The sequence below is a fragment of the Heterodontus francisci genome, chromosome 24, assembly GCF_036365525.1.
Source record: "Heterodontus francisci isolate sHetFra1 chromosome 24, sHetFra1.hap1, whole genome shotgun sequence".
Lineage (NCBI taxonomy): Eukaryota > Metazoa > Chordata > Chondrichthyes > Heterodontiformes > Heterodontidae > Heterodontus > Heterodontus francisci.
This window is the reverse complement of record NC_090394.1, coordinates 62,200,988-62,215,857: the sequence shown is the minus strand read 5'-3', so window position 1 is coordinate 62,215,857 and position 14,870 is coordinate 62,200,988. Positions and strand designations below refer to the sequence as shown.

General features: G+C 40.9%; 1 protein-coding gene across 4 annotated transcripts in view; it reads right to left on the bottom strand.

Moving 5' to 3' along the window:
- Positions 1–14,870, bottom strand: part of LOC137383459 (Golgi apparatus membrane protein TVP23 homolog A-like) — a 78,775-nt gene that overhangs the window by 973 nt on the left and 62,932 nt on the right. The window contains exon 7 of one of the 4 annotated variants that reach the window (XM_068056392.1): positions 8,218–8,251. The exons of the other annotated variants lie outside the window; for them this stretch is intronic. Coding sequence (XP_067912493.1) covers positions 8,225–8,251 — 27 coding nt within the window. The 3' untranslated portion in view covers positions 8,218–8,224. The remainder of the gene's footprint in view (positions 1–8,217; positions 8,252–14,870) is intronic. 4 annotated transcript variants of the gene reach the window in all.

The following is a 14,870-nucleotide window of genomic DNA, read 5'->3' as shown; positions in this document are numbered from 1 at the left end:
TATTAAGGGGTGTAGGAACAGGGTGGATTGACCACTGCCTATACTACAACAACCACCAATGCTGTTTCCCATGGAAGGAAGCCAAAGTCACCAGAACAGAATACTCCAATAGAAAATTAGATGGCTTTGTGAAAAAACAGGGATGCACTGATCCGAAGCACTAATGGCTGGGAGTATAATGACCTTTTATTTTATTTTATTTAGAGATACAGCACTGAAACAGGCCCTTCGGCCCACCGAGTCTGTGCCGACCAGGAACCACCCATTTATACTAACCCTACAGTAATCCCATATTCCTTACCACCTACCTACACTAGGGGCAATTTACAATGGCCAATTTACCTATCACCTGCAAGTCTTTGGCGGTGGGAGGAAACCGGAGCACCCGGCAAAAACCCACGTGGTCACAGGGAGAACTTGCAAACTCCCCTTGTGATAAATGCTAATTTGTTGGCACTGCCTCTGTCAGCAGGATGAGATTTGTGCTGATTAACACCAAATATGTTCTTTTGCTCCCCGGGTACCTGGAGATGAAGCAGACAGAATTTGCTTTGCCAATTTCAACATGGTACCAAGTGCTAGTTTGATTCTTTTTTTAAGTACATGATTGGGGAAAAAAAAAGGGCACCGGGTATAGAAACAGGTCAAATTCATGAATTTTTTTATTGGTTCATGGGATGTGGGTGTCAGTTAATGCCCATCCCTAATTGCTGTTGAGAAGGTGGCGGTGAGCAGTCTTCTGCTGCAGTCCATGTGGCGAAGGTACACCCACAATGATTCAACTTGTCATTGCAGTTTTGATACAACTGAGTGGCTTGCTAAGCCATTTCAGAGGGTAGTTAAGAGTCAACCACATTGTTGTAGGCCAGCTCAGAGAAGGACATTAGTGAACCAGATAAGTTTTTTTTTAAAACAACAATCAAGTAGCTTTTTATTCCAGATTTATTTAAATCCCCCCAGCTGCCATGATGGGATTCTCTGGATCATTAACTAGACCTCTGAGTTACTAGTGCAACAATATTACCACCGTGCTTTCATTCCCTAATGTGGACATAGAACACAAGAAATAGGAGCAGGAGTAGGCCTCTCAAGCCTGCTCTGCCATTCAGTAAGATCATGGCTGGTCTGACTGTGGGCCTTAACTCCACTTTCCTGCCTGCATCGCCCATGACTAATCTGTCTAACTCAGCCTTGAATATATTCAATGACCCAGCCTCCACTGCGCTCTGGGGAAGAGAATTCCAAAGATCAACGACCCTCAGAATAAATTCCTCCTCATCTCCATCTCTGAAAGATTAAACAAGTTCATTGGTACCAACACGTGAAAAATACATCATAGATGTTCCAAGATAATGAGATTCAGCAATGTAATAAAATTACTATTTAACTGATAAATCTTGTTTGAATATTCAGCTAAGTAAATAATGCACCTGGTTGGATATACCCACTGGTAAAACCCTACAACAAACTAGCAACAGCGGTGGCAGAGATATTTAGGAATCGGTTTTGAAAATGGCAAATGCAGTAATCTTATCTAAAATGGGAACTAGGGCAATCTGGTTAAGTATAGATCATTTAGTCAAACATAGGTACTTGAATTTTAGTAAGACACTTCAAAAAAAAATCAGTACACAAAGTCAGCAGAGCTGGTACTGCAGGGAGTGTATCAAGATGGATCAAAAATTGGGTTGGTGATGAAAAACGAGTCTGAATTGAGATAGTTGGTGAGAGAGGTGTAGCAAGTGGGATCCAGCATTGACACTTTTATAAATGATGTCCAAGAGCAGGTGGTGTCAAAATTGCACATGCAGTTTATACAGTGCAGGAAGGGGCGAAGCTATGGAAAGACCTAGAATTTTTTTTTAAGAAATAGAGATGTGTAGGATAACCCCCTTTTCATGCCCAATCCACCACAAACATGATGGATTTCATTAACTCCAAGCTCAAGACCATTTGAGTTGTTTGCTATTACCTTCCCTTCTGGTCTCCAGATTGCCACCAGAGCCATCCCTATGCCTGTTCCCCTGAAGTTTCTACCATGCACCTCCTACGCCATTGATCCAGTTCTCTCTCACTTTTGGTGTCTCTACATAAGAAATAGGAGCAGTAGACCATATGGCCCCTTCAAGCCTGCTCTACAACTTATCATGGCTGATTATCTGCCTGATCCCCAAATCCTCTCAGAGACTAAAAATCTGTCCATCTCAGTCCTAAACGATCGACCCTTTATCCTGAGACTGTGCCCGTGTTCTAGATTCCCTAGCCAGGGGAAACAACCTCTGTCGACCCTTTTCAGAATCTTCTGTTTCAATGAGATCATCTCTCATTCTTGTAAACACCAGAGAGTATAGGCCTCTCTCATCACAGGACAACCCTCTCATGCCAAGAACCAGTCTAGTGAACCTTTGCTGTACCACCTCCAAGGGAAGTCAATCCCTCCCAAGATACCAAAACTGTGCATGCTATGTACGGTATGGAACTACAGTTGTGAGCTCATTTTCCTAATTGCTTGCTGTGCCTACATGCTAACTTTGTGTTCTTGTACGAACTATCCAGATTACCCTGAGGTCTGTCTCTTCAGAATTTTAAGCTTTAACTAGCTGAATAAACACAACCTTTGAAGCTCTCACCTGGAGACCAATTTTCTGAATGTGCCAGTTGGATCCAGCAGGCAGAAGTTAATCCATTGAAGTTAATATACATTAAATTGAAGTAAAGTTCAAATAATAAATAAATGGAAATATGATAAACAAGAAGCATAAGAAAAGTGATTAAACCTTTGTGCTTACATTTTTTATTCTATGTATTAACAGATATTACTTGAGATTTGAACTCAATGGCAGAGATTCTCAATTGTTTGCTGAGTTTTTTTAGAAACAAAACAATGAACAAATTAATACATGCTCCAATTAGGCATTACTAGAGCACCCTTTATGTAAAACAATTCGTTGATCACAGTATTGGACTATGTGAATTAGATTTGTTTGTATGCTATCCAAAGCAATGCTAAAAATCTCAACACGTTACTTAGAATTCACGAATGTTGTCAAATGGGAGGTTCTCAGTAATACCCCCGAACACTACTAAATATTGAATATTACACCACTTACAGACTGCATACCTCTAAAAAGGACACAGGTACATTGTAGACAAGGCAATGATCAATGATAACGTTTCACCATTAAAAACCAAAGAACTGAAGTTCCATGATTAAACTCAAATAAAAGATTGCGCTGAAGGAAACATGATTAATACATTTAAAATATTTAAAGGCGTAACATGGTGAGGCATAAATAAACTTAGATGGTTTAAAATTCTGTTCCATTATGTCACTACAGAAGTATTAAAGTACTTTGGTTAAATATTTTCCAGCTAGGATTTTTTTTTTTTTAAATGAGAGAGGTTTGCCGTATGACATTGAAATCACAGAAACAGACCAGAATACAGAAGAGCCTATAGTCAAAAATATCCCTGTGAAAACTTTAATAAATAACAGGGTGGGAGGTGGAGAGAAATGCTGTTAATAGGAAAATAAAACTGAGTCAGTGATGTTGTACTCATAAAAGGTGAGGCAAAGGAAGATCAGCTAACCCATAAAAAGAAAAAAAAAAGAATTGCATTTATATTGTGCTTTTCACAACCTCAGTACATCCCAAACAGCTTTAGAGCCATTGAAGTACTTTTGAGGTGTAGTCACTGTTGTAAATGTAGCAATCATGGCAGCCAGTTTATGCACGGCACGGTCCCATAAATAGCAATGTGATAACAGCCAGATAATCTGTTACAGGTTTTGGCTGAGGGATAAATATTGGCCAGAAAACAGGGGAAATCTCCCCTGCTCTTGAAATCTCCCGGGATCTTTTACAACCAGATGAAAGGACACACAGAGCCCCGGTTTAATTCCTCATCTCAAGAATGTCATGTCTGACAGTGCAGCACTCCCTCAGTACTTCAGCTAAGGGTCAGTCTGGATTCTGTGCTCAAGTCTCTGGAATGTGACTTGAACCCACAACCCTCTGACTCAGAAGCAACAGTGCTACCAAATGAGCCACAGACTATTTAAAGAAGTGTTCAAGTGACAATGTTCTCTTAATAGAGGACATAAATACAATGATACATAAATGCAATTATTTTCTTTTTCCTCCTTTTATGGGTTAGCTGATCTTCCTTTGCCTCACCTTTGAGTACAACATCACTGACTCAGTTTTATTTTCCTATCAACAGCATTTCACTGTTCTCTTCCTCTTTTCCCCCTTGTTATTTATTGCTAAAGTTTTCACAGGCATATCTTTGCATTCTGGTCTGTTTGTGATTTCAATGTCACATGTAAAATGTCTCTCCTTAAGTGATAAACGTCTGTACCAATAAAGATCCTAGCTGGAAAATATTAATTGAAGTACTTTGTTGCCAAATACTTCTGTAGTAACATAATGGGACTGAATTTTATATCATCTAAGTTTTTATAGGGACTGTATAGACACGTTAAACAACTCCAGAATCAACATGAAAAAAACCCTGCAAACACACTTTTTATAAAAGAAAATGATTTTTGTTTTGATTTGAGCTAGAATTTTATGAAAGATTAAATAGTGAAGCCAGAGTCTGGGGTTACATGGACTGCTGCTCAGTACCTTGTAGCTGCTGCTTTCAAGAGGCTTCCATACACACAATGAACAGTGAATCTCTCATTTTTACCATTTATGATTCCACACGAGTCACTGAGTACATGAAAGATATTCTACAAAGGCTAGGTTATTTCATTATTGATTAATCACTCAGTTGGATTATCCCATTGTCTTATTTACAAACCACAGTATTTATAACTTGCTGGAAAATATGGAATGTGGTGCTGAAAATGCAAAGAATAAGCACCCCAGTGATTTGGTTAAAGTCTTTAAGCCACATGTTTGACAAACTAGTTTTAAAAATGTTGTTTCTTACCTTATAACTGATAGCATTAGTTAAAATGAAAAAAAAATACATTAGATGACAAAAATAACTGCTGTGCATTTGACAATTAGTTGTTCTTAGGTACTGAATCTGACTACTGACTACTATCCTGTAATAGGATATTACATTACATTTGTACGTTACTGCACACAGATGGAAAACACATACTTCTGAATGATTAAGAATTTACATTTCATAAGCTGTATAAAACAACATTAGTCATTCAAGTACTTGATTTTCTATTAACAATTGAGTAATTTTTTTTTAAAAAGCACTTTTAATCCAGCAATGAATGCATTCAAAGTTCATGATTCATTTACAGATTCCAATCTGTGATCCATCACCCTCCTCAAAAACCCACCCTTGACCTCTGTTCTTGCTAACTATCACCCCATCTCCAACCTCCCTTTCCCCTCCAAAGTTCATGAACATATTGGTGCCTCCCATTCAGTGTCCATCTTTCTTGCTACTCCATGTTTGAATCCCTCCAATTAGGTTTCCACCCCTGCCACAGCACTGAAGTGGCCCTAGCCAAAATCTCAAATTACTTCCTCTGCAACTAGTCACAGTGTACTAACCCTCCACATCTTGCACCCTTTGACATGGTCGTCCACACCACATCCTCAACACCTCTGTTGTTCAGCTGAATGAAACTGCCTTCGTCTGGTTTCACTCTTGCCTGCATAGCTGTAGCAGAGGATCTACTTCAGATGGCTTCTCTTCCCACTCACATTTCATTACTTCTGAACACCCCAAGGATCTATCCTTGGCTCCCTCCCATTTCTCATCTACATGCTGCCCTTCAGAGATAATTTAAAAAAACAGGTCAGGTTTCACATGTACACTGAAAACATCCAACTGTATATCACCACCACCTCTCTCAACCCCTACACTCTGTCATACTGCTTGTCCAACATCCAGTCCTACAGCACAGAAACAAGCCACTTGGCTCAACTAGTCTGTGCAGGTGATTGAGTTACATAGAATACAGTTGGAAATTGAAATTTCTTCAAATTAAACATTGGCAAGACTGAAACCATTGTTTTCAGCCCCAACCACTCTGTTCCCTTGCCACTGATTCCATCCCCCTCCCTGGCCACCCTCCAGGCTGAACCAGACTGTCTGCAACCTCGGCATCACATTTGACCAAATTGAGCTTAATGTCCTCTCCCTCACCAAGATCATCCACTTCCATTGCCTCAATGCATTTTTTTTTTTTAAATTCATTCGTAGAAAGTGGGCATTGCCGGCTTGGCCATCATTTATTGCCGATCCCTAAAGGTCCTTGAGAAGGTGGTGGTGAGCTGCCTTCTTGAACTGCTGCAGTCCTTGGGGTATAGGTACATCAACAGTGCTGTTAGGGAGGGAGTTCTAGGATTGACACAGCGAGTGAAGGAATGGCAATATAGTTCCATGTCAGGATGCTGTGTGACTTGGAGGGGAACTTGCAGGTGGTGGTGTTCCGATGCATCTGCTGCCCTTGTCCTTCTAGGTGGTAGAGGTCGTGGATTTGGAAGGTTCTGTTGAAGGAGCCTTGCTGAGTTGCTGCAGTGCATCTTGTATATGGTACACACGGCTGCCATTGTGTGTCGGTGGTGGTGGATGGAATGCCAATCAAGCATCTGCTGCTACAGCCTTACCCAAACCCAACTATCCCAATGCCTTCCTGACCAGCCTCACATCATAAACTTGAGCTCATCCAAAACTCTTCTGCCAGTATCATAACTCGCACAAAGTCCCATTCACTCATCACCCCTGTGCTTGCTGATCTACAATCACCAGTGGCACTGCTTAAAATTTACATGTTCATGGTCAAATCCCTCCATGGCTACACGCACCCCTCCCCATATCAGTATCTCAGCCAGCCCTGTAACCCTCCAGGAACTCTGAATTCCTCCACTGTTGGCCTATTTTGCGTCCCGCCTGTTGCCCCACCAATGGCAGCCATGCCTTCAGCCACCTAGGCCCCAAGCTCTGGAATTCCCTGCCTAAACCTCTCCACTTCGCTCTCCTTTGATAGGCTCCTTTAAAAACATAGCTGCAAATGTCTCCTTTAGTTCTTATTTATTTTTTATGTTTTTATTTAGAAATACAGCACTGAAACAGGCCCTTCGACCCACCGAGTCTGTGCCAACCAACAACTACCCATTTATATTAATCCTACAGTAACCCCATATTCTCTACCACATCCCCACCATTCTCCTACCTACACTAGGGGCAATTTACAATGGCCAATTTACCCATCAACCTGCAAGTCTTTGGCTGTGGGAGGAGACCGGAGCACCCGGCGGAAACCCACGCAGACACGGAGAACTTGCAAACTCCGCACAGGCAGTACCCAGAACTGAACCCGGGTCGCTGGAGCGGTGAGGTTGCGGTGCTAACCACTGCACCGCCCATTTTTGTCTGATTACGCTCCTTTGAAGTACTTTTGGACATTCTACTACTTTAATGCACTATATAAATGCAAGTTGTTGTTGCAGTATTGTGGCTGGAAATCATACCTTATAGCTCTGGATAGTTCCCCTTTTCCTGATGAGTTTCTAGAGCTCCCTTCCCCTTCCGATAGGCTTTTGAGTTCTTTTCATAGCTTTTTAATGTGCATTCATGTGCAGTTCCTTTAATTAATTTAATGTTTTGTATTATTCATATCAGTAATAGGATATCAAAAATAGAAATTTTTAGCAACTGCAAGCCCATGTTATTTTTTGTTAAAGTGTCAATCACATTTACTGTGAAATTTTTGGCAGCAATGTTGATTATGAATTACAGTTAAATAAAATAGCTCTGACTGAATTTTAAGACAGTGTGAGGAAGGACAGATCAATGATATCACAGTGCAGGGTCTTATTCAGTAAATAACAGTCCCCCTATTTTCCGTATAGTTCTGTGTGCAAAAGAATGTGTAAGCACACACAAAGATGGAGCATAGCTGATGCAAATTTTAAAATTCGCTTCAATCCTTCTTAAACAGTAGAAAATAAGCTCTCCTGCAAAGCTGACCTTTCATTCGTTCAACATAACAGATTTCACTGAAGCAAAATTGTGTAAACTCCATTGCCCTAAAAAGATTCTCCACTGATACACCCACAATCTTTCTATAACCCTTCTCTTCCCATTAAAAAAGTTAACTGGTCACTTGACAAAAATCCTACTAAGTCAACTGAATTCATATTACACTGGATAACTGGATTTTTATTTTAAAAATAATTGCTCCTTGGTTCACCTTATGGGAAAGGGTGATGTGAATACCAACTGTTGCATTACCTGTAGCTTACAGCTCTCCAAATATGATATCCGACTGAAAAAAATGACCATGAGTTAGTGACACAAGCTGAACAGGTATAAAAAGAGAGTTCACACTCTACTGTAAAATATCCCTTTTTCATAGTTCTTCACATTATGAAAGATTTTCAGAATATAATGCAAATATCGATTGGAAGCAAGTAAGATACAACCAGCTCCTCCAGGCATATCTACAAACTTACCTTTTTAGTGACAACCTTTAGCGGTCCCTTTAAGGGCCGCCAGCCAGATGCCAGCTGCATTCAGGGCAATCCAATTTTGCACCTGCATAGAGCCTAATGCCCATTTCAGGTAGGGATCTTGGATGCCTTTTTTTTGCCTACACAATGAGGCAGGCAGCAAACATCTGGCTCATAATAAACTTCCTGCCCATCATATTGGAGGTTTAGGTATCCATTTAGTGCCCAAAAACTGGCATAATGCCATTGAATTTCTAGGATTATAAATTAACGTTATGTCTATGTCAGTTCTGTGCAGGAACGATACAAAACTAAATCTATTGCCCTATGTTGTCCCCATATCAGTGTCTTCCTCTGCTTCAAATATTTATCCAATTTTTCCCCACAAAAATGCAATGGTCTACAGCAGACAACGTAACATAAACTATCCATATCTTCCATGAAAGTAAGGGCATCCACCACTGACAAGTACCTCTAATGACATTCTGAAGAAGATAATTTATTTATTGCAAGTGCCCATGAAGCAGTAGGGTGTCCTTCGCACCCCCAACCTTCACCTAGAACTGTTCCTTCACTCATTCTTACAGGCATTTAAGGCACACAAAGCTTCCTATATAAAGTAGCTGTCTGTTATATGCATTTGTCATCTGCATGCTGACAATTACTGCAAGTCATGGTAATAAGTTATTTAAAAATTTTTGACATTTTTGGAAAGATGACAATAGTTATAACAGAGATAAAGCAGCGATGGGTAATGGCTATGCAGACCTGTGATCTCTCAGTCACATGAAATAATTGCAGAAATCCTGGGGTGAATGTCCATCAAGTGTGCCAGAGATGGGGAAATAGAAAGGTAAAAAATCAGCTCGGAGTCTGTGAGGAACTTCTGCTAGCCTTCCTTTGCATTCTATCCCTTTCCAGTAAAGTACTCTATGAAGCCCTGTGCTTTGATAATCCTTAGACTGTTATGCCATGGTCAGTGCCAATGGTAGAGTCTGGCTGTAGATCTGCTTGCAGCATGTGGCATATCTCTGTATTGGATTACCTAGTGAATCAAACACTGGTTCTTGGACAAGCACAGGTATGCGGACATTCCTGTGCGAGATACTGTCTGGAGGGTGCCACTCTTCTCAGGTGCAACCTGATCCGCCTGGCAACCTCTGCACTCTCCAAAATGCAGAAGTGTAGGAGAATTCCCATGGGAAAGTCAGTCACTGTGGCACTATTGCAACAGGATTGGAAAAAATGAAATACCACAGCTAAAGCCACAAGGCTCTCCAAACATCTCAATGACAACAGGGGAAAAAAATAAAAAAAGCTTTGTTGATGGTTTGACAACACTCAGTACTACTTTCTTTAAGCTGATTTCTATCTAGAGCACACCACCCATCAACCTTGAACACCCAATTTAACTGGATGATAAAAGGAAAAACAAAGAGTTGGGTGGAAAGGAAAAATGATGCTCGTTTTTATTTGTTTCAGGGGATGTGAGCATCACTGGCAAGACCAGCATTTGTTGCCCATCCCCAATTTCCCTCGAGGTGGTGGTGTTGATCTGCCTTCTTGAACCGCTGTAGTCCATCTGTGTACACCCACAGCGCTGTTAGGGAAGGAGTTCCAGGATTCTGATCCAGCGACAGTGAAGCAACGGCAATATATTTCCAGGTTGGAAAGGTGTGTGGCTTGGAGGGGATCTTGCAGATGGTGTTCTCACTCAACCGCTGCCCTTGCCCTTCCAGGTGATAGAGGTCACGAGTTTGGAAGGCGCTGTCGAAGGAGGTGTGGCAAGTTGCTGCAGTCCATCTTGTATATGGTACACACTCCTGCCACGATGCACCGGTGATGGATGGGATACCAATCGAGCAGGCTGCTTTGTCCTGGATGGTGTAGAGCTTCCAGAGTGTTGTTGGAGCCGCGTAATTTGTAGATGGAGGACCGGCTTTGGAGAGTCAGGGGGTAGGTTACTCACCATAGAATTCCCATCCTCTGACTTGCTCTTGTAGCCACAGTATTTATGTGGCTGCTCCAGTTCAGTTTCTGGTCAATGGTAACCCCCAGGATGTTGATAGTGGGAGAGTCAGTGATGGTAATGCCATTAAATGTCAAGGGAAGATGGTTATATTTTCTCTTGTTGGAGATAGTCATTGCCTGACACTTTGTGGCACTATGTTACTTGCCACTTATTAGCCCAAGCCTGAACGTTGTCCAGGTCTTGCTGCAGATGGACACTGACTGCTTCGGTATCTGAGGAGTTGTGAATGTCTTGGGGCTGAGATGATGGGCCTCCAACAACCACAACCATCTTCCTTTGTGCTAGGTATGACCCCAACCAGTGGAGAATTTTCCCCCGATTCCCATGTGGATGATGTAATCATACTTAATGTACATGGATCATGCAACTGCTGCGAACTGGCACGTGCTTTCTACACAAATTAAATCCGGATTGAAGAACCTAAATTAATGCCAAATTTCCACTCAATGTTTCATGTGAGAATCCCCAAAACATGATCCCAATTGAAAAAAATATAGGCTAGTGTGTCGAGATTGCAAAATTCATCTTATCAAGCATTGACGTGTCTCACTTTGGCGAAAACAAAATATCAAAAGGCAACATCCATTTCTAAATTCAAGCCATAAAAATAATAAAGGAATGTTGTGCAAATAAATATATGAAATAGTAGCAGGAGTAGGCCATTTGGTCCCTCAAGGCTGCTCCCCATTCAATAAGATCATGGCTGCTCTGATTGTGGCCTTGACTCTACTTTCCTGCCTGCCCCCATAACCCTTGACTCCCTTGTCAATCAAAGATCTGTCTCTCTCAGCCTTGAATATATTCAATGACTCAGCCTCCACTGCTCTCAGGGGAAGAGAATTCCAAGCACCAGCAGCCCTCAAAAAAGTTAATCCCTCCTCAACACGGTCTTAAATGGGAGACCCCATAATTTGAAACTGTGTCCCCTAGTTCTAGATTCCCCACAAGGGGAAAACATCCTCTCAGCATCTACCCTGTCAAGTCCCCTCAGGACCTTATACGTTTCAAGATCACCTCCCAATCTTCTAAACTTCAATGAGTATAGAACCAACCTGCTCAACCTTTCCTCATAAGACAAACCCCTCATCCCAGGAATCAGCCTAGTGAACCTTCTCTGAACTGCTGCCAATGCAAGCACGTCCCTCCTAAATAAGGTGACCAAAACTGCACAAAGTATTCTAGATGCGGTCTCACCAATGCCCTTGTAGCAAGACTTCATTACTTTTATACTCCATCCCCTTTGCAATAAAGCCCAACATTCCATTTGCTTTCCTAATTACTTGCTGTACCTGCATGCTGACTTTTTGTGATTCGTGTACAAGGACATTCAGGTCCCTCTGTATTGCAGCATCCTGCAGTCGCTCTCTATTTAAATAATATTCTGCTTTTCTATTCTTCCTGCCAAAGTGGACAACCTCACATTTTCCCAAATTGTACACCATCTGCCAAATGTTTGCCCACTCATTTAACCTATTTATATCCCTTTGCAGACTCTTTGCATCCTCCTCAGAACTTGCTTTTCTCCTTATCTACATATCATCCGCAAATATGACTACAATACATTCGGTCCCTTCATCCAAGTCATTAATGTACTTCATAAATACTTGAAGCCCCAGAACTGATCCCTGTGGCACTCCACTAGTTACAGTTTGCCATCCTGAAAAAGACCCATTTATCCCGACTCTGTTTCCTTAGTTAGCCAGCCTCTATCCGTGCTAATATATCATCCCCAACACCATGAGCTCTTAACTTATGTATTAACCTTTAATGTGGCACCTTATTGAATGCCTTTTGGAAATTCAAATACACTATATCTACTGGTTTTTCTTTATCCACCCTGTTTGTTACATCCTCAAAGAACTCTAATAAACTAGTCAAACATAATTTCCCTTTCACAAAACCATGTTGACTCTGCCTGATTGTACTGTGATTTTCTAGATGTCCTGCTACTACCTCTTTAACAATGGATTCTAGCATTTTCCCAATGTCAGACATTAGGCTAACTGGTCTATAGTTTCCTGCTTTCTGTCTCCCTCCTTTCTTGAGCAGACGTGTTAGATTTTCAGTTTTCCAATCCACCGGGACCTTTCCAGAGTCTAGGGGATTTAGGAATATGACAACCAACGCATTAACTATCTCTGCAACCACTTCCTTTAAGACCCTCAGATGCAGGCCATCAGGACCAGGGGACCCGTCAGCTTTTAGTTCCATTATTCCCATTACTTTTTCACAGAATCGTTACAGCCCAGAAGGAGGCCATTTGGCCCATCATGTCTGCACCAGCTCTCCGAATGAGCATTTCACCTATTGTCACTCCCCCACCTTTGCCCCATTACCCTGCACATTCTTCCTTTTGATACAAGTCTAATTCGCTTTTGAATGAGTCAGTTGAATCTGCCTCCACCACACTCTCAGGCAGTGCATTCCAGACCTTAACCACGCACTGCGTGAAAAAGCTTTTCCTCATGTCGCTTTTGCTTCTTTTACCGATTACTTTAAATCTGTGGCGATTGTTTTAAGTTCCTCCCTCCCTTTGCCTCCTGATTTTCTACTATTCTTGGAATGCTTTTTCTACTGTGAAGACGGCTAAAAAAAATCTGTTCAAAGCCTCTGCCACTTCCTCGTTTCCCATTATTAATTCCCCAGTCTTGCCCTTTAAAGGGACCAATGCTTACTTTAGCTACTCTTTTCCTTTTTATATATTTGTAGAAGCTTTTACTGTATGTTTTTATATTTCTTGCTAGTTTTCTCTCATACTCCAAGTTCTCTCTTTTTTTAAATCATCCTTTGCCGGTTTTTAAAATTTTCCCAATTTTCTGGCCGAACACTAATCTTCGCAGCATTGTAAACCTTTTCCATCAGTTTGATAACATCCTTTACATCCTTAGTTAGCCACAGATGGTGCATCCTTCTGGTAGAGTCTCTCTTCCTCAATGGAATATATCTTTGTTGAGAGTTACGAAATATCTCCTTCAACGTCTGCCACTGTTCCTCTACCATCTTCCCTTTTAACTTATTTTCCCAGTACACTTCAGAAAACTGTGTCTTCATACCCTTGTAACTGTCTTTATTTAAGTTTAAGACACTAGATTATAGACCCAAATTTCTCCTCAAACTTAATGTGAAACTCTACCATGTTATGGTCACTCTTGCCTAGAGGGCCCTTTACAATGGAACTGAGTTTGAAAAAAATTTAAAAGAGAAGCCATTCCTTTTACAAGATCGTTATATTGTCTCTGTTACAGTTGCAGCCATTTTAACTTGCTGATCTTCTCCATCAGGGACATTCAACCTTTGAGTGGAGAGCTGTTTGCATAGGATTATGCAGAAATACAAGTTCCCAAGTTCAAAAAGGCGAGACAGCCATACACAAATAAATTCCAATGTTGCAAGCAAAAGAAGTTCATGCCTCTCCTTTATTGTTCATTTTCACCTCCCCCCTCCAAAACTTGCAAATGTAGAGGCATCAGTTCTTTAAAAGCTGGATAACTGGTAAAGACTCATTCCTGATTGGTGAATTTTGACCAAACAGGGAGAAACTTTTTCTAGTCCTCCAAGCTCGGGAAGTCAAAAGAGTCGAAGTTGAAGGCAACTTTGCCCAAAAGTGCGCAAAGAAGAAAGGAATCAACAAGGTCTTGGGAAGTCAGATCAAAGCAGGTCATGGGAGCACTTGGCCCACAGACTATTTCTCGAACATCTCTACTGTACCTTGACCAAGAGCTTACTAAAGGAATAATAACTCCACAAGTAAGCAACCTCTACCAGATACATATGCACAATGATGAGGTCTTAAAACATTCAAAACATATAACTGTAGTGTTCTGTTGTGTTCTTAAGTCTTCTTTAAATGACAACCGCAGGCTTTACATTTTGATTCAACACTAGTATGGTTTCTCAAAAGTGAAGTCACTGCACTACATTACAGTAACCAAAGTTTTAGAAATCCTTAGATACTTTCCTAAAATCACATTCAGGAGTTGCAGATGATCAAATGATGCAACTGAAATAATCTTCAAACCCACTATGATATGGACAGTTATGTATATAGCACATCTGTAGAGCAGCCCAAGTATGAAGTCTTTGTGGAAATGGTCCTTGGATCATATAACTCTTATGCTAACCAACATATATTTATAAATATAGTCAGAGCACGCCCTATGAGTAAATGAATGGGCAGACCTGGAAAGCGATCAGTATAATCAATAACAAGCAGTTGTAGAAGTACTGTATTCCATTTTCTATGGTTTTTGCAGTTACAAATTGAGCACATGATCACAAGTAGCTTTTACTTGCGTTAAAAATAAAACATTGCATATTTTTTCTATGGCTGGGATATTGAACTTTGTATTTTAAAAGTATTTATTTGGCTGGAAGGAAAGGCTAGTCTGCTCTATGCATGTCTC